The sequence below is a fragment of the Pteropus medius genome, unplaced genomic scaffold, assembly GCF_902729225.1.
Source record: "Pteropus medius unplaced genomic scaffold, Ma_sr-lr_union100, whole genome shotgun sequence".
Taxonomy (NCBI): domain Eukaryota; kingdom Metazoa; phylum Chordata; class Mammalia; order Chiroptera; family Pteropodidae; genus Pteropus; species Pteropus medius.
Window position 1 is genome coordinate 1,911,274 of NW_024350324.1, and position 21,896 is coordinate 1,933,169.

General features: G+C 58.8%; 1 protein-coding gene across 3 annotated transcripts in view; it reads left to right on the plus strand.

Annotated features, from left to right (window-relative positions):
• NFIC (nuclear factor I C) overlaps positions 1-20,577 on the plus strand; it is a 45,507-nt gene extending 24,930 nt beyond the window's left edge. For 2 of the 3 annotated variants that reach the window (XM_039839218.1, XM_039839215.1), the window contains exons 3-6: positions 13,084-13,155; positions 16,545-16,619; positions 17,401-17,524; positions 18,141-20,577. In XM_039839218.1, the coding sequence (XP_039695152.1) occupies positions 13,084-13,155; positions 16,545-16,619; positions 17,401-17,524; positions 18,141-18,402 (533 nt within the window). In that variant the 3' untranslated portion in view covers positions 18,403-20,577. The remainder of the gene's footprint in view (positions 1-13,083; positions 13,156-16,544; positions 16,620-17,400; positions 17,525-18,140) is intronic. The other variant, XM_039839217.1, reaches the window with a different exon arrangement.
• Positions 20,578-21,896: the final 1,319 nt, after the last annotated feature.

Genomic DNA, 21,896 nt, shown 5'->3' on the forward strand with positions numbered 1-21,896 from the left:
GAATGGCTCACAGGCGCCCTGTGGTCACAGCGGAGAGGACGGACTGGGGGGTGGGGGCGTGGATGGCAGTGGAGAGACCCAGGCTGAGGCCCCCGCTCCAGTTCAGGTGAGCGATGATGGGGGCCTGCCAGGCAGAGGCAGAGGCAGAGGCAGATTCCAGAGGTGTGAGAACGTGGTGGCGATTGTCAGCCTGGGCCGCATGGGACAGTGCAAGTCGGTCCCCCGGATGACATGGCCACCTTCTGAGTCTGGCACGGGCCCTGCTGTCCCCCCGCCTCCTGCTTGTAGCAGCACCTGCCCGGGGACATGCGAGGAAGGGAGGGGCAAGGCGAGGGCACACCGTCTCAGACACACCCGGGGACACTCCTGCGATCAGGACATTGTTAGCGGGCAAGTCGGGATGTGGCTCAGGTGCCTGGGCGGCCCACAGGGTTCAGGGCGGGCCGGGCGGGCAACTGCCAGCCGCCCAGCCCCAAGATGGCTGTCCCACCTGCTCAGGCAGTTAGTTGTCTTCCTACCTTGACTCCGGAGCTCGGGCCAGGACCTGCCCCGCCCCTGAGCCTCAGTGTCCTCACCTGTGAAATGAGTCTCCAGCTGTCGTTATGGCTGGCCGACAGTCTCTCACTGTCCAGCGGGTGCAGTGAGTCCCCAGCACGCGGTAGGTGCTGACGCAGTGATCGGCAGCGGTAAGGCAGGAGGCGGGGGTGCGGGGGGAGCCCCCGGCATAGGAGGCATGCAGGTGGGAACCCGCAGTACTTAACGAGATGGGTGCCACTAGGTGATGCACTGACTTTTCCTCTCTGATTCGTTCCTGTAAAATGGGACAACTGCCACACAACCCCCAAGGCACCGGGCCAAACTCCCTGCTCAGAAAGTTCGAGGTCTCAGCCCCGTGCGACAGCTGGGGAAACGGACCCAGAGAGAGTCGGGGACTGGCCAGGAGTCACCCTGCCAAGCAGGGGCAGAGCGGGGCTGTGAGCAGCCTTGCCACGTGGTTCTAACACCCCAGAACCAAGGAGGCCCTGGCTCCGGGCCATTCGCTGTGCCTCAGCTTCCAGACCCATGAAACGGGCCCATGGATTTCTGGACACCGGGAAGAGGCCGCAAGGGTTTAAGCAGATTCCTGGGGGTCCCCGGGGTAGCTTGTCGTAGCCAAGCCCCTCGATGCGGGAACGGTGACCCCGGTCTAGCTCTGGGGCAGCAGGCCTGGCTCACCTGCTCTATCGAAGGACTGAAGCTGGACAGTCTGTCCCACCTCAGACCTTCGCTGCACACCCACTGTGCGCTGCCCCGCCCCTGCCAGAACCAGACTCATTTAGCAAGGCAGCAGGCAGTGCAGCCGTCGCTCTACGGGTTCGAATCCCGGCTGCGGGCGCTCGGACCAATCGCCAAACCGCGCCCAGGCCTCCAGCGCACCTCCATTTGTCCGTATGGAGCTCCTGGGGTTGTGTCAAGCTCTGGGCATAGAAGCGCTCAATCGGTGCAAGCTGTCTGTGATTATTACCTTTTCATACACTATTGTCTCTCTCCACAAGCCCATTCTGCGCCTGGCCAACTCCCACTCATATACGTCAATGCTCCAGCTCAAATGTCCCCTCCTCCAGGAAGCTCTCACGGCCCCCCAGGCCAGGTTCCTGTCCCTTCCTTGTCCTTTTGCCACAGGTTCTTCCCAGAACCTGGAGCAGTTGGGAAGGGCGGCTTCTCAAAACAGATTTATGCTGATCCTTAAAGGACCACGGGAACCGAGATGGGCGTTGCTTGGGTGACATTTCACACCCTGCCCGGGCCCGTTGTCAGAAATCCTTTGGGTCGGCACTGGTCGGAGTCTTCGTCCCCCTAAACCTGTTCTTTCCCTCTGAATATATCCCCTCATCTTCCCAACGTTCCTCAGATTCCTTTGTTCGACAAGCATTTATTTTGCACTTGTTGTATGCCGGGCCCTATCAGGATAATGTCGCTTATTTGTTCAGTAAGCACGTACAGTGTGCCTACTGTATGCCAGGCTCTGCCGGAGTAATCACTCGCTTGTCTGCAAGCATCTATTGAATGCCAACTATATGCAAGCATTTATTGAGCACCAACTACGGGCCGGACTCCGGGAAGAGAGGCCACACCGCCACTCCTTTCAGGCTTGGGCCCTCTGGTTTCCAATCTCCTCCTGCATCGAGGTAGTGGGTTACAAATGTGGGCCTTGGAACCACAGCAGCTGGGCCAGGTACCGCCCATGAGACCTGGGGCAAGCCCATCATCCCTGATCCTCGATTTCCCCATCTGTAAAATGGAGCACCCAACAATCTGACGTGTGTACAGTGCAACGTCTATTTTCTGCAGAAAGTGAAACTTAAAGCATGGAGAGGGGCCACAACGTATCTGTTCCCTGTCCACCCCGCCCCAAGCAAAACTGGGATGGGACCCGTTCTGCTGGCCCCATTCCAAGGCCAGGGAGCTCTCCCCCGAGGCCCAGAGAGGGGCAGGGCTTGCCTGAAGCCACACAGTCCGGGGCTGACTCTGCCCTGCTCCTGGGGCCTCCCGTGGCCAGGCTGCCAGGCTCCAGCCTCCCTAGTCCCTCTCGGGGCTGCTGGGTCGGTGACTCGGCCCCAGAAACATGGGAAGGAAGGGAAGCGGGAGGGGCGGCCCCATCCTTGGCATCGGGTGTGCTGCGGCCTCCCCGCCTCCCCACCCCGTGGCTCTGTCCACCATGTGGCCACAGATGGCTTCCGGGGCTGGCCCGTCCCCCGCCTGCGGGCCCGCACATGTGCGTTGGGTCCACGGGCACATGTGGCTCCCGGGGTCCCCCCCTGGCTGGCCCGGCCTCCCCCCCACACCCCGCGGCCGACCCAGGCGAGCCTGCCAGGGAGGCGGGAGGAGGCCTTGGCTTGGCTGCTGGAGAAGCCAAGAATTTGCTCCAAATGTAAACAGCGAGTTATTTTAAGTCGCCCCCCCCCTCCCCGGGGGGTGTTGACACATTTGACATTGGAGGGGCCCAAGAGGGGGGGCGAGGGTGCGCATGTGGGTATTTTTAACCTTGTTTTTCACGTCCTTGGTGCCACCGGAGTGCGGTTAGCGCCCAGTGGCAGCGGAGGGGGTTGCGGCGGCTGAAGCCCGGAGCCGGGGTGCCGGGGTGCAGGGGGTCCCAGGGTGCAGGGCCCCGGGGTGCGGGCTGCGGGCTGCAGGGCCCCGGGCCGAGCCCCCGGCACGCGCCGCCCTGCGGGCACCTGTGCCTTTTGCCTGGAGGCTGCGGCAGCCGCGCGTGCGCGCGCGCGCGCGCGGGGGCGCCCCACGCACCCCACCCCGGGGCGCCCCGGCCCGGGCCGGGCCCGCGCACAAAATGGCCGCCCGGCCGGGAGAAGCGTCTGGAAGCCGAGCGGCCGGGAAAATGGCCGCCGGGCGGTGATGTCATGCGGTGGGGTGGCCGCCAAGGGCGAGTCCCTGCCTGCGGGCCCCGGAGCGGGCCTGAGGCCTGCCGGGCCCCCCGAGGCGGCCGCCGGGGCCCCTCGCAGCCCCCCAAGCGCGAGCCCGGCCCGGGGCGGCCGCGGCCCGAGGCGTCCACGAGCGGCCGGGGACAGGGCCGGGGCTGGGGACGGGGCCTGGGACGGGGCCGGGGACAGGGCCTGGCCGGGCAGGCGGGCGGGGGCGAGGGCGCCGGGTGGGAGGAAAAAGAAACTTTTCTTTGAAAGTGATTCCGAAGCAGGTTGGCTGCGGCCCAGGCGGCCGCGGGGGAGAGGGAGATGGAAAGTGTGGCCCAGACTCGCGGCCCGCGGCGGCCCGGGAGGACAGGCGGGAGCCCCGGCGGGAGCCCGGGCCGGAGCGCCTGGCCGGAGCGCGGCCCCCCGGCCCCTCGGCCCCGCTTCCTGTCCGGAGGGCGCAGGCCAGTCCCTGGGGGCCCTGGACGCCTGGCATCTGGCCTTTCCCCTGTGATTGGGCTGAACAGCGCCTGCGGAAGGGCTGCGTGGTGGTTCCGAGACTCTGTGCGCAGATGTCCAGGCCCAGAGAGGGACAGGGCTCTCTGTGCGGTCACACAGCACGGCCGGACCGACAGCCACTGCTCACTGCTGCTGGCCCTGGGGGCCCACGGCGTTCCTCGGCCCACAGGTCCAGGAGCGGGTATCTCCAGGGAATTCCTTGAAGCCCAGGGCAACTTGGGTTCTGGTTCTGCTGCCACACCACCAGGGAAGTCCAAGTTCAGTCTGGCCTAAGGCCTCCCTGCTGTGGCCCCAGCCCTGGCCGTCCTCAGGATGGCTGGCTGGCTGGCAACTCATGACCATGAACCTCATGGGCAGGGTTTCCCGTCTGTCCATTTTATTCTTTGCTGTGTCCCCAGAGCCTAGTACAGGGCCTGGTGCACAGTAGGCACTCGATACATGTGACAAAAGAAAGAGTCACAGTTTCTCTTAGGCGGCCTTGCACGGACACTAGTATGGGATGGGAGTGGGGGCTCAGGGACCGCAAACGGGTTGTACCATAACTGGACGTACACGGAATCTGTTGTCACACTTCTTGGGAGGGAAACGAGGAGATGAATTCTCGAACTTCCCCAACCTCGAGCCCAGATCCAGTACCTGGTCTCGTGGACACAAAAAACCGCGTTTGAGCAGAGCCCTGAATAAGTGAGGGAGTGAGCCAGGCAGGCATTTGCAGGAAAGGCATTCCAAGGACAGTGAACGGTACGTGCAAAGGCCCTGGGGCAGGACCGAGCCTGGCATGTCGAACAGCGAGGAGGCCTGTGTGGCTGGAGCAGCATGAGCGAGGGGGAGGGGGAGGAGGGGAGGGCGGGGAGGGGACGGGGCAGGTCGCGCAGGGCCGTGTGGGCCACAGGGAGGGGTTGGGCCCGTAATATATTTATAGACCCGGGCTCGGTCCAGCGTGATGGGGGCTAGGACAAAGGTTTGGACGAAGCACCAGGGGATGGTGTTCATCTGGGCTGGGAAAGATGGCGAGCATTCTCCTGAGCAGGAGAGGGGCAGGGCCTTCCAGGACAAGGAAAGTAGAGCCTTAGCTGCTAATGTTTAAAAACGACTGGTGACACCCAGAAGCTGGGAATTCCAGGGCCTGGCTTTGGTTCTCACTCTGGCTGGCTGGTGTTGGGAGGCGGACGTGGCAGCCCGGCAAAGCCAGCTATTTGGAAGGCCATTGGGGCTGGAAAATAAACCCGGCCGGCTCGCCGTGATAGCTGATGCTGGTCCAGCGGACAAGCCGCTGAGCCCAGTGGGAACGCCCGGCTCTCCCGTACCCCGCTAGGTTCTAAGCACGTGTAATTATGGTTTCGGCAAGTCCTGTCCTTTCTACATCCCAGAGATGAATTAAATATGACCCCTCTGTCTATCCCCAGGCCGTCCCCCGGGCCAGGCTGTGAGGCCTGCCGGGATGCCGGCCCATACCTCCTCCGAGTCCAGAATTCACTGAGCAGCCAGGGGGCCGGGTAAGGTGAGTGGTGAGTGGAGTGTGTGTGTGTGTGTATTGTGTGTGTTGTAAGGAAAATGGAACTTGAATTTGCCACCTTAACCACTGGTTAAGTGCACAGCTCAGTGGCATTAAGCACACGCACATGGCTGTGCCACCACCATCCAGTCTCCAGGACTTTCTCATCATCCCGAACTGACACTCTGTCCCCATTACGCACTCACTGCCCTCCCCTCCCCCAACCCCTGGCTCCACAATCTACTTCCTGTCTCTGGATTTGACTCCTCTGGGGACCTCCTGTGAGTAGACTATACAGTATTTGTCCTTCTGTGACTGGCTCATTTCCCTGAGCACAGTGTCCTCCACATAGCAGGTGTCAGAACGCCCTTCCTTTTTAAAGGCTGAATAATATTCCATTGTCTGGGTGGACCACGTTGTGCTCATCCATCCGTCCGACCGCAGACACTTGGGCGTTTCCACCTGTTGGCCGTTGTGAATGATGCCGCTCTCGGTGCGTGAACATCTGTTTGCGCCTGTGCTCTGTTCTTTTGGGCACGTACCTAGGAGTGGAATCACTGGCTCATCGGGAGAGCCTGTGTTTGACTTTGGAGCAACCTCCAAGCTGTTTTCCACGGTGGCTGCACCGTTTTACCTTCCCACCAATGGTGCGGGAGGGTTCCGATCTCCCCACGTCCTCATAACCAGACATTTGAAAATAGAACGTAGATCGAGTCATCTCTCTCCTCATCGTGCTTGAGAATAACACCCAAGCTTCTCGCTGCAGCCCACGTGGCCCGGAGTGGCCCAACTGCTGTCCCCTGTGCTCACCGTGTTTGACCCACGAGGTCCCTCTCTGTTCCTCAAACTGCCCAGGTTTATTCCTGCCCAGGCCCTTTGCTCCTGCTGCCCCAGCTCTCCCCACGGCTGCCGGCTCCTTTGCACTCCTAAGTCCTCGTCACTAAAGTCACCTCCTCAGAGAGGTTCTGCCTGACTTCTCTGCCGAAAGTCACCCGCAGAGCCACTCTCTGTCCCCTCACTCGGTTTTACTGCCTCAGCGAAACTTGGAACCGTGTGGGATTATCTCGGACTTCTTGTGTTCGCTTGTCTCCTGTCCGTCTGTCCCCACGGGCTCTCTGCCATCTCCCTGATGCCTGGAGAGCAGTAGGTGGTCAGCAAACGGCCGCGACACGAATGCCAGGTGGCACGGTCATCTATCTCCCGGTTATGAGCCGTGGAAGTTCCAGCCACCAGGGTGAAGGGAGGTTGGCGGGAGCCCTTCGGGGGGCGGGTGCTCCGGGGCGGGAAGGGCGGCACCGGAGGCCACGGCAGCGTCTTTGTCATGGGCTGGGACAGGCCAAATTCGGGCTCATGGCCACGGACAGGAAAGAACAGTTTGTACACTCCGTCAGCGAGACCCAAGTTACATTTCTATTGTCACCGTGATCACGTGTTTGTGTGAGCAGAAGGCCACAGGGGTGGTGACGGTCCAGCTGCACACAAACACCCCACGGACCTGGGAAGTCAAGAGCACTGGTCCCCAGCCAAACCGGGGTGTCACTTCAAATACCTCTGCTGTCAAGGGCCAGCCTCTCGCTTAATGCTAGCGTGAGTGTGGTTAGCTGTGCTTCGTGCCTGTGTGTCTCGCTGAGGAGATCTTTGAGGAAGGTCCTGGAATAAGGGGAGATACTGAGGGAACAGTGTTCCAGGCAGAGGGCACAGCCCGTGCCAAGGCCCTGGGGCAGGACGTGCCTGGCGTGTCGGGGGACCAGTGAGGAGGCCCGTTGGCTGGAAGGGAGCGAATGAGGGGGAGAGAGGGAGGAGGGGAAGGGCAGGTCGAGGGCCTCATGGGCTGTGGGGAGGACTTCAGCTTTGACCAGAGGGAGGCGGGCAGAGGAGGGACAGAGTTCATTTAACTAATAAGTTTGGCAAAATGCTGTCACCCAAACCGCACACCCTCAGAGTCAGGCAGCGGTTGAGGGTGACCGCTGGGCAGACCGAGGCTCGGAGGGGAAGAGAGACACAAGGAGTCCAGGGTCACACGCCAGGTTGTACCAGGGCTGGGACTCAGACCCAGGTTTAGGGGGACGGCTGTAGCTTCCAGGAGACGCCCCAAGCGCAGGCGAGTTTGGGACCTGCCACCTCTCCTCCAAGCCCTCAGCGCACCCACTTGCCCTGAGACCCCCACAGCGATGCCTTCTGCCCGTGGAGCGCCATGCTCAGGAAAGCGTGTTCGCACCGCGAGGCACAGCCACAGGACGTCCCCTGATCGGCCACTGGGCTACCTCGGTTTGCTTGCTGGCCTCTGTGGTCTTACTTTAGTTTTGAGTGTGTCTGTCCACCGTGTCCTCACGCAGTCGAGAATACTTTCTGAGCAGCCCCAAGGACAAAGTGAGTGCCCGGCCTGGGCTGGGCTGCAGATCAGGAGGAAACGGGAAACTAGCTGGCCTCTGAAGGCCCTGATCGACGTCGTGCAAAATTCGAGGAGACGCTCACTGATATGTTTTAAAGAGGGGGGGCAGACAGAGCCGAGTCGGCATATCTGTCCTCTTCGCTGTGTGGCCTTGGGTGATTTAGTCGTCCTGTTCGGGTAACCCGGGGCTGACGGCCTCATGCCGGGACCGCTGCAGGGAGCTGAGTAAGACGAGGTCACGTGCATCGGTTTCCTTTCCTGAGGACATAGTCACTCGTCTCTCCTGGGGTAGTTTCGAAGATTAAATGAGTCAATAGAAATGAAACTCGCAGCCCCACGTCGGCAAAGGAATGACTCACTGAATGGTAACTGTCGGATGTACAGTCCTGGGCCGTGACTTCGCGCGCCTCCCAGGAGCTCCAGGCCCAGCCTGTCACACATCAGGGGCTGCCGCCGGCCCCTCCAGGGTGTGTGGCCTCCCCTGCCCTTGGCACGGCCCGAAGTCGTCCTCCTGGCTTCTTTGATTATTTGCTCGCCGCCCATTGCTCCCCACATTCGGATGTCAGGGCCGGGGCAGGGAGTTTGTCTCGGTCACTGCCACGTCTCCCAGTTTCCCAAGCATTTGGGGCTCAGGAGGCACTGAGGGACCCAAGGAAGTCAGTGGCAGCGCAGCTCAGCTCCGATCTGCGGGTGAGATGGGGCTCGGAGACGCGGAGAGCTCCCCCAAAGACGCAGAGCAACTGGCCGGAGAGAAGACGTTTTAGGCCTGGGGGTCACGTGCAGCGCCTGTCACGTACTCTGTTCTCTTTTTAGAATCCTTTAGAAATGTACAAGACCCTTTATTATTATTATTATTATTATTCTCGCCTCCCCCTAGAGAACCTTTTTTAGACATTTTTCCCCTAATTGCTGTACCCCCCAAGAAATTTTAACATCAGCGGTTTATTACAAACCTATTTGTGTATTGTATCTATATCTACGTATCTACGCTTCGTACATAAAAAGAGCGAGATTCTGTAGCCTCCTCCGCCCCTCCAAGAACCAGTTTTCGCCCTCACCCAGAATAGAGCTAGACCAGGGTATGTCCCCCTCAGCACTGCTGACATCGGGGCTGGCTCATTTCCCGAGGGTGTCCCAGGCACTGCGGGGTGCTGAGCAGCCTCCCCAGCCCCGCCCACACGAGGCCAGGAGCCCCCCACCCCGGTGTGACAGCCACAGGTGTCGACGCAGTGTCCTGGAGGGCAGAGCTGCCCCAGTTAAGAGCTGCCATGTGAGACAGACAACTTCTAGTTTACGTCGGCTTTGGGAAATGGATACTGCGAGCTGGGCCTCAGTTTACCAGCCTCATCATCCGAGCTGGGCGGATTCGATCAGGTGATGTCACAAAGCTCCTAAGAGCACAGCAACCGAAAGCTGCTGCTCGGGCCCTGGGGCACCTTGGGGTGCTGGGGATTGGCCGGCCTTTAGACATCATCTACTGTGGGTCCGTTTTAGGGCTGGATGTCTACGTACGTGGCAGGGGGCGGGGGGAGTCGTCTGTTCCCTTTTTAACCCGGGTTTTCATGGGATGTTCAGAGCAGCTTGACCCAGCAGAACTTTCGGTGATGACGGCCATGGTCGGTCACCACGAGCCACCTGTGGCCATTGCGTATTGAGAGGTGACCCGTGCAACGGAAGTCCTGCATATTTAATTTCAATTTAGCTCATTTAAATGCAAAATCACATGTGGCTAGTGGCTTCCGTCCCAGGCAGCTCTAGCAGCTGGGGAGTTTTCAGGTCAGCAGGTGGATGAGAAATATTTCGAGGTTTTAGAGATAATTAACAAGAAGATGGCATTAAAAAAAAAAAAGGAAAGAAATTCTGACACAGGCCGTAACATGGACAGAGCTGAGGATGTTATGCTCAGTGAAATAAGCCAGACACAGAAGGACAAATACCGTGCGACTCCAGGCATATGAGGTCCCCAGAGGAGTCGCATCCATAGAGACAGAGAGTAGATGTTGGAGCCCAGGGCTGGGGGAGGGGAGGGGAGTGAGTGTTTAATGGGGACGGAGATGAGAAAGTTCTGGAGACGGGTGGTGGGGACGGTGGCTCCGCACAGTGAAAAGATTTATGCCACCGACCTGTGCACTTAGAAATGCTTCATTGGTAAATTTTACATTATATATTTAACCACAATCTTACAATTAATTTAAAAAATTTTTTAATGAGATGGCACATGCATACGGCATCAGATTATTTAGAAACTACACTTATTGAAATTAGGAAAAAAAAAAATTCCCGGGACTGGAAAACGGTGAGAACTTCTTCAACCCAACAAAGAGATCTATAGAAACCCACAGCTAACATCATTTAGTGGCGAGAGACCAAATGACCTCCCTGAAGATCAGAAGCAAGACAGGGACGCCAGCAAGGTCCCGGCCAGCACGATAAGACAAGAAAAAGAAATCAGATTGGAAAGGAAGGAATAAAACGCCCTATTTGCAAGTGACACGATGCTCTACACAGAAAACCCCAAGGAATCTGAAAAGACAGGCTCTTGGAACTACGTGATTCCGCGAGGTTGCAGAATCCAAGATTGACACACAAAAACCAATCGCACTTCCAGTGCTTGCGATGAACCGAATGAACCGATGAACCGTAAGAAACAAAAAGTAAATTAAAAACTCAGTATCGTTTAAAATCTCTCCTCAGTCTACCGTGTACTGATGGTCAATTTGGTGGCGGCCCTTTCACACTTTGTATTAGCCGACTTGGTGGCTCTGGGAGGTGGGGTTTATTATCTTGCCCATTTTACAGATGAGGAAACTGAGGCTCAGAGAGATGGTGTGGCTGTCCTGAGGTCACAGAGTGAATGGACAAGGGCTCGGGCTAGAGCCAGCCATAGCCTCGACCATCGCTTTCAGTGGATACAAAGTAACCAAGGCACAAGCAACAACAGAGATAGCACTAAACAGTAATAGGGCCCCCTCCCCCGGTAGCTGCGGGATGTCCTACGCATTGGCCGCTGTTTGGGGCACTTCACTGGGTGCGTTACCACCTGTCCCCTGACGGGCAGCCACCGAGGGAGGTGCTGTGGCTGTGCCCACTTCACAGATGACGAGAGGGCGGCCCACGGCCCTGTCTGCCCGGTTCCGAAGCACCAGCCCAGAGGCGGCACTCACGAAACACCCCCCTTCTTGGGGGAGTGCCCGAGTGGCAGCCGGGCACCGCTGCCTGCTGAGGCCGTGTGGACACCAGCTCCCGAAGAGGGTCCCGTGCCCAAGGCCCAGAGCCCAACGGATAGCTGCCCGGGCTGGGCGCTTCCCAGCAGGGTGGCTAACTGTGCCCAGCCCAGCGCCGTCCAAGCGGGACTGGCCGACTTGGAGGGGCTGCCGGCTGCCCAGCCTGGGAACGGCCACAGGGCTCGGGGCCGAGCCGGGCATACTCCCCCTGGCCGCTGCCCAGCCATGCCCAGCCCGGCTGCCCACGGCTGCGGCTGCGAAACCAAGTCAAGCGGGGGGCTGCCCCCATCCGCTCCTGGACATGAAACGGAAGCTCGGGGCCTTGCACGCGCCCCACTCCTGTGCTATTGTTTATGACACACTCGACCTCGGCAGCCAGAATGTGTGCAACACACAGTGTGTGTGCAAAGCCACTAGCACCGTGCCAGGCAAAAAGCAAGGGCTCATGACTGTTTTAGGAAGTGTCATCGTTATGATCCCCATGACAACCTCGAGGGAACCGAGGCCCCCAGAGAGGAAGTGACCTCCCCATGACCACACGTCCTCTGAGGCTCCCAGCTGGCTGGAAGCTCAGGCGTCGCGTCGATCCCAGAAGTCCGATGGCTCACGCACGTGCAGGGAGCTGGAGGTCCGGTTGCCCACACGGAACGCAGCCCACCCCCCAGCAACACGGGTTTGGACTTTGCGGGTCCGCTTACATGTGGATTTTTTTTTCCAGTAAACGTTGTAACTGTATTTTCTCTTTCTCGTGATTTTCTGATTAACCTTTTTCTTCTCTAGCTTACTGTATTGTAAGAACGCAGTACATAACCCATACAATGGGCAAAATACGGATTAATTGGCTGGTTATGTTTATCAGTAAGGCCTCTGCTCGACAGCTGTCAGTTAAGTTTTGGGGAGTCAGATCGTAGAAGGATTGTCGCCGGCATGGGGCATCGGTGCTACTAACCTCCACGTTAGGGGTGTCGACCGTGACCCTCAAAACAGCACAGCTGGCGTGGGGCGGGCACTTTTTATCAGTCTAACCCTCGGTCTTCCTCGCCTATAAAATCGGTACAGTAATCATGCCAGCTTTGTGGCTATCTTAAGGATTTAAGGGAACCTCCGAAATGGGAACAGGAACGCGCCATATGTGCAGCCGTCTTAGAGGTTTGAAAGTGACACTAACCGTAGTCATGGGATGGACATTGCCACGTGTGCCCGACGCGCTTCGCACGCATCGCCTCCCTGCCACCTCCTGGCAGCCCGGTCAGGCCCGGGCGATGCTCACGCCCACTCGAGAGAGGAGCAAACTGCAGCTCAGCACAGTTAAGTGACCCGCCCGATGCTGCCAGCCATGCTCCCGGCGTTGGGGTGTGGCGGGTGGGGGGCGCTGATCTCTCTCTCACTGGCGTTGGATAGTGATCGATCGGCACCACCTTCCTCTTTGACCTGACAGACAGATAGATGGCCGGGTCCGGGGGTGCTGCCAGGCGGGGCTCAGCCCTGTGGATGTGGGTACAGCAGACGGAGCTGGCATGATGGCCCCCCAGCCAGGCCGCCAGAGCCGGTAACGCTGAGCTCAGCGTCTGTCTACTGTGTCCGTCTGCCAAGGAGCCTGATTATTTTTAGATAAGATGGAGGGGCGGGCGCCTGTGCGGGAGGGAGCCCAGGCATCGGCCCCCTCTTTGGGCGCCCTTAGTGGCAGCCCGAGACCAAAGGCTGAACACTCAGACTTCAAGGCAGAGGCTGAGGGGAGGGGCCTGAGGGCTCAAGGACTCACTTCTGGCCCTCAGTTTCCCCGTCTGTGAGGTGGGCACGATAGCACCACCTTCGAGAGCGGAGGCAGGATTAAATAAGCTGCCCTGTTTCGCAGATAAGGAAACTGAGGCTCGGAGGGGAGGGGGAAGAGCTCAGACCCACGGCTGAGGCAGCCCCTGCACGTCCATGACCTTCTGGGGCAGCACCCGAGGGAGGGGGCCAAGCAGAGACCCCGGGCCTCGCGCGTTCAGGAGCCATCCTCTCCCCTGGGGCGGGGGTCCCTCCAACTCCTCCTCTCTGTCTTTGCAGACGCGGAGCAGAGCGGCAGTCCCCGGGCAGGGATGGGCTCTGATCAGGAGGACAGCAAGCCCATCACGCTGGGTGAGTCCGGGCACGGCACGGGGTGGAGGGCACGGCCCTGGCCCCCCTTTCCGGGCACCCTGCTTTGTGCCCTGTGTGGCCCACCGTGCACACTTCACACACACGAGCGGTTCATTCCTCACAGCCGTGCTATGGGGTAGGTGCTGGGTGGTTCCATTTTGCAGATGAGGAAACTGAGGCTCAGAGAGGTTAAGGGGTCTGCCCAGGGCCACCCAGGGAGCTGGGGCTGGAACCCACAACTGAGCTCCCAGAGGTTGGGCTCCTAGGGACTCAGCCCTCCGGCGAGACCCCGGAGGGCCCCACAATCCCATGCAACATTCAGTGAGTAAGATAAGTCAGCTCTATGTGGCGGGGGGTGGGGGGAGAAAGCGCACGAATTTGCCTGAAGCAGGGCTTTGGGGGTGGGTGAAGACACAAAAAAACTGCACTGCCTGCCTGATCCCCCCTGACCCCCAACATCTGTCTCTTCCTGAGTGGCCAGAAGCTCCCTCCCCGTGAGCACCCAGTGAGGTCTGGCCTTCCTCTGTCCACTGCCACCACTCCAGGAAGCCCGCCTCCCTGGGGGAGTATGAGAGATCTTCCCCCCCCACCACGAGACCCTGGAAATGACCTGCCCCATGTCTTCCCCTCACTCACCCCCCTCCCAGCCACCGGTACTCTCACCATGTTCCTCCAACAAAGGCGTGCACCCCCAGGGCCTTGGGCTGTGCCCCGCCTTTACCTCCCAGACAGCCCCTAAACTGAATCTCCCAGCTCTCAGCTCCAGCCGCCTCTCTCCCTGAGTTTCCAGAGCCCCTGACTTGACCTCTGTCGCCACTCGTTAAACCTGCAGCCCTGTGCATTTCCTCAGGGGGAGTTCCTGGCACTTCTCAGGCCTGCCTGTGTCTGCTCTCATCTCTACAATGGAATGTCACTCCTCTCAGGGGCCGGGGTTTCTAGCTTCCCCCATCACTGTGTCTGATCTCAGGGAGGCCTGGTGGGGGACCTGGGCACGGGAGTCTGATTGCCACTGTCTTTGTGAGATAAAGGAGGAGGGAAGGCAGGCAGATAGAAAAAAAGAGGAAGAGAAGAGATGACTTCTACAGGGGAGAGTGAGGGGGAGAGAAGACAGAAGAGAGAAGAGAGAACCAGAGAGAGGAGAGAGGGGGAAGGACAGAAGTGAAAGGAGAGGAAGGAAAAGCTGGTGTGTGGGGGGCATCTGGATGGTGGCCTTTGTGATGACAACAGGTTCCCGGAAGGACCCCCAGACGTCTCACCCCCAGCCTTCTGTGACCCCCTCATCCTCCGTGGTCTCCTGAGATCCCCAGACGCCTCCCTCCAAGCCAGATGTGGAGGGCCGGCGGGGGCAGCATCGCTGGACCGGCCCTGCGGGGAGCTCCAGCGTCTGCTGCAGGAAATCACTTCCGCCCCGCCCGCCAGGGAGTCCCCTGGAGATGGAGCTGGGCTAGCGCCGCACAAACAGGAAACCCCGGTGGGGGCAGGGCGGGGGGCGTGCTGACACCAGCTGGCCAGCTGGGTCGGCAGGAAGCAGCCACGGCCACTTCCCCTGGACACTGGGAGGCCACCGCCCTGTCCTCCCGGGATGTTGTGGCCCTGAGCCTCCTCGTATAAGCCCTGGCAGATAGTAGGTGCTCAGTAAATGGTGGGCACAAAGCTCGTACCCAGGGAGGCTAGGGTTCAGGGACTGTCCAAGGTCTCAGACAGCTGGGGTCCTGAGCGAGGCCTTGAGCGCCCTGTGGCCCGTGCTGCCCCCTGGGGGCCGAGAGAAGAACTGCTGCCAGCACATACTGTCCCCCAAACCCAGAGATGCCTGCCTGCCTGTCCCATCACCTCTGACCACTGTCCCTGGCTCCTCCCTCCCCAGCCCGGTTGGCCTCCAACCCGCCAAGTGTGTTCCAGCCTCGGCCTCTGCACAGGCCACTTGCTGCTGCGAACTTTGCGGCTCCCAGGGAGGTGGCAAAGGTCACATTTAAGATCATCCTGATCAGAGCAACCCACACAGTGCCACATTTTAACTCATGTATTCCCATTGTCCACTGGTTCCCTGAGGTCTCAGTAAAATGTTCCCCTCAGTGAGGCCTTCTCTGTATAAGACAGGCCCCCTTCCCCACAGGCTCCCCCGACCCTGCCCGCCTCACCGCTGCCTGACACGCTTCACCTTAGCCTTAAGGATATTTAAAGGTTTTCGTATTATGACAAAATAAACATAAGGTAAAATTTATCATTTTAACCATATTAAAATGTAAAATTCAGTGGCATTAAGTACACGCATGATGTTGCGCAACCATCGCCACTAATTCCAGAACATTCCATCATCCCCAAAGAAACCCCATGCCTATCAGCAGTCATTCCCCAGCCCACTCCCCATTCCCCTCCCCAGCCCCTGGCAACCACAAACGCACGCTCTGTCTCTGTGGACGTGCCTGCTCTGGACATGTCACGTAAGTGGGATCACAACCACGTGGCCTCTCGTGTCTGGCTTCTCTAGCTGAGCATCGTGTGTTCAGGGTCTGTCCACGCTGTAACGAGTGTCAGGGCTTCACTCCTTTTCATGGCCAGGTAATAGTCCAGCATGTGGATGGACCACGTTGTGTGTATCTGTTCACCCACTGACGGACACATGCGCTGTTTCCAGTTTGGGCTGTTGTGAATCGTGCTGCAAACCACCCCAACCCAGAAGAGAGGGTCCCTCTCTCTTTGACATTAGGCAGGAGTGGCTCCGAGGGCATAAGACTTGAACTTCCACCTGCGGAGCCTCCATTCCGCCCGTGGTTCTGAGCCTGTCGCCAGGCCCTGGTCTAGGCACGGGGGACACGGCTGGGCCTGGGCAGAGACATCCCTGCCTCCATGGAGCTCCCAGTCTGGAGGGAGCCTGGTGCAAAACGCCAGCGTTGCCTGGGGTGATGGGTGATGCAGAGGAAGCAAGCCCGCCCCTCCCAGGTTGCTTTGTGTCACAAACTGCCCAGACGACAGGGTGTATGATCCCCATTTTAGAGATTAGGGAGCATCGAAGCTCAGGAAAGGGAAGGAATTTGCCCAAAATCACAGCCGAGTGGTCAGTCGAGCCAAGATTTGGAACCAGGTCCAGCCCGTTTGCAGCCTGCTGCAGCGTGGGAATCCCTGGGTGACGGCGAGGCTAGATATGGGGCCCACTTAGCCCCAGAGAAGGGAGTCTGGCTGAGGATACTAAGGACTCCGCTCCCGCCGTGTGAGGGCGCAGGGACTCCCTCAATGGACCGGAGGGTGTAGCTGGCCAGTCTCCCACTGCAGGGCTGCAGGGTGTAGATGGGGTCACTGGCCATGCTGGGTCCAACCCCCAGGGTCTGAGCAGCTCCAGGGTGTCGAGGAGGAAGACAGATCCGCTGACCCCCATTCTCTCCTCGTTCCAGACACGACCGACTTCCAGGAGAGCTTCGTCACCTCTGGTGTGTTCAGCGTCACCGAGCTCATCCAAGTGTCCCGGAGTGAGTGTCCTCACCTACCCTGGGCTGGGACCCAGAGGGGGGCGGGGCTCATACAGGGGAAAGGCCACGGAGAGGAGAGAGGCTTCAGGACAGAGGTTCCAAGAAGGAGGTGGCCTCAGAGAGAGGAGAGGGGCTCAGGGAGGATGGAGGAAGCCATCACCCCTCCCCCTTGGTCCCCTCCAGCCACCTCCCGTCACCAAACCAAGGTTCCTAGGAAGGGAAGTATCCTAGGAGCAGCCCAAGGTCAGGGTGACACGCTCCTCCCCAGGAAACAGACTCCAGATGCTGGGTGGAGGGGCTGAAGAACCTTTGCTCAGCACCCCTCCTTCCTGGGGCCCCCCCCACCCTGTCCCAAGAGGGGATCCCAGAGGGCCCCACCTCCCCTGCCCACTTTGCTTCCTGTCCCTTTGCCTTCCCTGTGAAGCTACTGAGGACCGACTCCACTCCCTCAGACACCCCCGTGTGTACCCCCCAGGGAGTTCTGCTTAACCCTGACCATCACCCTCCCAGCAGAACCTGGCTTCCGGGAGTACTGGGAAGCTCGGCCTCCAGCTCTGGCCCCGCCTCTGCCTCACAGCGTGACCTTGGCCTATCCTGATGGCCTCGGTCTTCTGATCCACAGAATAAAGCCAGTTTCAGCCAAATTAGGAACCAGGCCAATTTGGGAAGGGGTTCTCCTTGCAACTGCCTGCCCCCAAACAGCTCTCCCCACTCCTCCAGGGCAAACCGCCACCCTGAAACTTGCCCTCTCCCTCATTCTCCTCTCTGTCATCCTCTACAGCACCTGTGGTGACAGGAACAGGACCCAACTTCTCCCTGGGGGAGCTGCAGGGGCATCTGGCGTACGACCTGAATCCAGCCAGCACCGGCATGAGAAGAACGCTACCCAGTACTTCCTCCAGTGGGTATGTGGCCGGGTCCCCACCTCTGGGCCTTTCACGACCCCTCACCCACCTCCTTCCGGCCCCAGCCGATTCATTCCTCTTCCTGGAATGCCAGTTCTCACGGTCCACTTGGGAAATTCCTACTCATCCTTCAAAACTCAGCCCCAAGTGCCTCTTTCCCCTACCCTGACACCCCGCTCTGGGCTCGAGTCCTACAGGCCCAGCCCTGCAGACTCCATGGGAATGAAGACACTGGTTCTTGCTGACTGTGTGACCTTCAGCCGGTCACGTCGTGTTTGCCTCGGTTCTCTCACCGGTGAAATGGGGTCGTAATCCTACCGGGGTGCCCTGAGGATTACAGTAGCCAAGTGACCAGCCAGGCCTTCGGGGCTTTAGTCTGCACCCTGTGTGACCTGGGCTGCGCCCCTCCCCGCCCCTGGTCCCAGGGGTCCCATCCTAGCAATGGCCAGGTTGAAACAGGTGTCAACAGAACTGGCTGAAAGTGCGCGGCTTCCGTGACGTCTCGCGAGAGCACCCTCCTCGCCCCGCCCCCTAGGACCGGAAGTTAGCACCGCCCGCCGCCACGGCCCGCGTCTCCGTGGTAACCGGCCTGCGCTCTTTTCCCCTCGCCCCTTAGGAGCAAGCGGCACAAATCGGGCTCGATGGAGGAAGACGTGGACACGAGCCCCGGCGGCGATTACTACACTTCCCCCAGCTCTCCCACGAGTAGCAGCCGAAACTGGACGGAGGACATGGAAGGAGGTGGGGCTGGCGGCGGGGACTACGATTTCCGGCAGGCACTGCGCGGGCGCCGGGGAACGGGATGCGGGCCTGGAGCCGCGAGGCTTCCTGGGAGTTGTGGTCCCGCGGGCTGCGTGCGGTTGAAAGTCAAGTCCTGACTCGCGTTCCGGGAGCTATTTGGTTCCGCTCCGGCCGGGGAGGGCGGGCTCTCTGCCCGGCCCGACTTCCCCGCCCTCTCTTTTTAGGGGCCGGTCTCGAGGGGCGGGGTAGGGGGGGAGGGATCCTGATCTACAGAATCCCTGCTCACTGGGGTCCTCCTTAGAGTTCTGTATTATCCGTGGGATCTTAACCTCGTGCGATTCCAGTTCCGTGGGAGCCCCGTGTCTTTCTCACAGGGCCCTGCCCGGGAGGATTTTGGTTTGTTGCTCTTGGTTCACAGGGGATTCTCTCCGGATTCTGTAGTGTCAGCATTTCCGTAGGGTCCCTGTCTTGTTGAGCGCTACCTCCTAGGGATTCTTCGTCTTCTCAAAGGTTTTCTCCAAAGGTTTCCCTTCTTTGGGGTCTCCATCTCCACCTCGGTTTTCATCCAAAGAGTCTCTTTAGCCTTAAGGTTCTGCTCTCGAGGGCTGGCATCTACGACTCTCCGCAAATAGTGTGCAAAGTGGCACAAAGGCTTATGTTACACTGGGGAGGGTGTTCCCATCCTTCCTCAGATTCTCTGCAGGGACAGTGCCCCCCCGATTTTAGGAGCATAGTTTTATCTAATCCCTTATCCATTGTCAAGGGTTCACCCCACAGAATAACCTCATGGTTACAAACGCAGATTCGAGTCCACCAGCCCTTAGAGCTTCCTGGTGACTCCACCTCTCCGAGCCTGTTTTCTCATCTGTGAAATGGGGATGTTAATATCCGCAGTACCCATCTCATAAGTTGTTGTGGGAATTAAGTTAATTAATACATCCGATGTCCCTAAAGCAGGTCTGGTGCGTAATAAGCACCCAGTAAACCTTGGGATTTGTTTTCTCCTCCCCTCCTCTCTCCCTCCTTCCTATGCCTGTAGAGCCTGCTTTCTTTGAAAGATCTGTCTACACAAAGTGCCATGCCTACAGGGTTCTCGAAAAGCAACAAACCATTACAATGAAGAGGGCAGGTTCAAGCATCAGAGAGACGTGGGTTTGAATCCCAGCTCTGCCCTTGGCTCACTGTGTGGGCTGTGTAATCTTGGGCAGGTGACTTAACTTCTCTGACCCTTGGTTTTTTCATCTCCAAAATGGGAGTAATGAGATAACTCTTCTTTAAGAAAATCGGAAGGAGGAAATGATAGAATGTGTGTAAAGCAACAGTCTGGCACGTGTAAGTGCCCAGGAAACAGGAGAGTTTATTGTCGCTCACGTCTATAAAATTCCCATCTCCGAATTGGTGTCTAACACATCTGGTCGTGACAATTGATGCCCCCAGGGTCCTCCCTCTTGTATGGTGTGGCTTCCAGAGCAGGTACCTAACTCTGGGAGGACCTGTCTCTGTATTTATTAGGCTCTAATTTATGGGTCAGAGTGTCTCTATGGTTCTGTCTTTGTGAGTTCCTCATCTCTGTCAGGTTTGTCTCTATAAAGACCCTGTATTCAGTAAAGTTTAAGTTTGATTGTGAGAAACGGACAACCCAAACGGACGGTACATTTCTCTCACCAGTAAATGGCCAGCCATCAGCAGCCCTGGGCAGGTGTGTGATGTGAGGGACTTGGGCTCCTGCCTTATGCTCCACCGAATGTGGTTTTCATTCCCACCTCATGGTCCAAGATAACTGCTGGCGCTCTAGCCGTCATGTCTGCATTCCAGCCAGCAAGAAAGAAGGGTCAAATCTGGGCATGTCCTCTCCCTTTAAGAATAATTTTCAGAAGATGCACTTACCTGTTCTGCTTATCTCTGTGTCCTAGAGCTAGTAATGTGGCCGTACTGTGTGCTGCAGGGGACACCGGGAACTGTAGTCTTACTTGGGGCAGTTACGTGTACGTCTCAAATTTACAGGTTTTGCTACTAAAGAAGAGTAGAGTGGATATTGGGAGACTTCTGCTCTCTCATTTACTGATCGGGAACTCAAAAGCACATCTCGCTGACTATGATTAAAGAGGCTGCCTGCACGTAAAGTGTATACCACTTAGAGCTGAAAGACAGCCTCCGAGATGTAGCCGCAGCATCCCTGAGACGGACGATTATAGCCCTAAATCTATCGATTAGGAAAAAAGTTGGAAATAAAAAACCAAGCTTTCAACTCAGGAAGCCCAAAAAAAGAAAAACAAACTTTTACAAGGAAGGAGAGGTTAGAGCGAGTCGCTGGGGGACTTGTGAGGGACTTGGGCTCCTGCCTTATGCTCCACCGAATGTGGTTTTCATTCCCACCTCATGGTCCAAGATAACTGCTGGCTCTCTAGCCGTGGCTGGGGCTTGGCGTGACCTGCCCGCCCTGAATGGCAGTGATGAGGGGACAAGGAGGAACCCGCTCAGAGCCGGAAGGGGGTGGCACAGGGGGTCTGTCCCCCGCTGTCTGCCATTGGTTGCCTCCACCGATGACAAACTCACCCTCCTCTGGGAGCCTCAGTAAACGGCAGTGAAGGCCGCCCCTGCCCCATAGGTGCTAGAAGCCTAGGGGAGATGGATTCTTGTCTCCTCCTCTCCCTCCCCCGCCCCACCTCCTCCTGGCCTCCCCCAGCTTCCTGTCTAGACAGCCCCCAATTAGCTGCTCATTAAGGGGGTTAAGCTGATTAGAGCACTCTCTCCCTTCCTCTGTATTGGCTCCTTCGGGCAGCCCTTAGTTACCCTCCACCCCAGCACCACACTCTGCCAGCCCCACGCGGGCCAGACCCCTGCAGCCACACCTCTCAGGCCCCGTGAGCCAGCTTCCAGGCCTTCGCCCGCTCCGTGCCCTTTCTCCTCCTGACCACCTCCGGAGGCCTTCCCAGATTGCCCATCCAAGCAGGGCAGAAAGAGGACTTAGCTCCCGGGGTGCTTTGTTTCTGCTGCTTCTGCGGCCCTCCCGCCGGGGACGTGTGCCCCACACATAGACGGGTCACCTGGGTGAAGCGGGCAACCCCATTTCCCTTCTCTGTCCCCTGGGGCTCCCCTTTCTGTTTGAACTTGCAGGCAGGACAGGGTGGCAGACCGTGGCCTGTGGAGTTAGAGTTGGGTCTGAATCCCAGCCCACCGCTTGCTGACTCTGTGGCCTCCAGCAAGTGACTTCTTGCCTCAGGCCTCAGTCTTCACGTCTGTGAAGTGGGGGTGGCTCCCGTTAGCCCTGCATCGGGTGGGCGGCTGTGAGGATGATGTGGGAGCAGGCTCTGAGCACTCTGCCCAAGACCTTGTAGGGGTCTTCAGTGGGGACCATGGGGCCGTGTCTGGGGACATCTGTGGTTGTCGTGATGGGGGGCTCCTGGCATTGAGGGGCTGGGCAGGGATGCTGCCCCACAGGAGTGACCCAGCCCAGTGTCTGCAGTGCCGAGGGGTGGCCTTACCGCAGAGCGGGTGCCGGTCTCAGTAGAACCAAGCCCCCCGCCCGTTCACCACACAGTCACCTTGACCCTGTGCTCTGGGGCCCCGGAGACATAGCCGTCAGCGAGAGCCGACCCCAGCCCGGTGGAGCCGGCATTCTGGTGGGCGA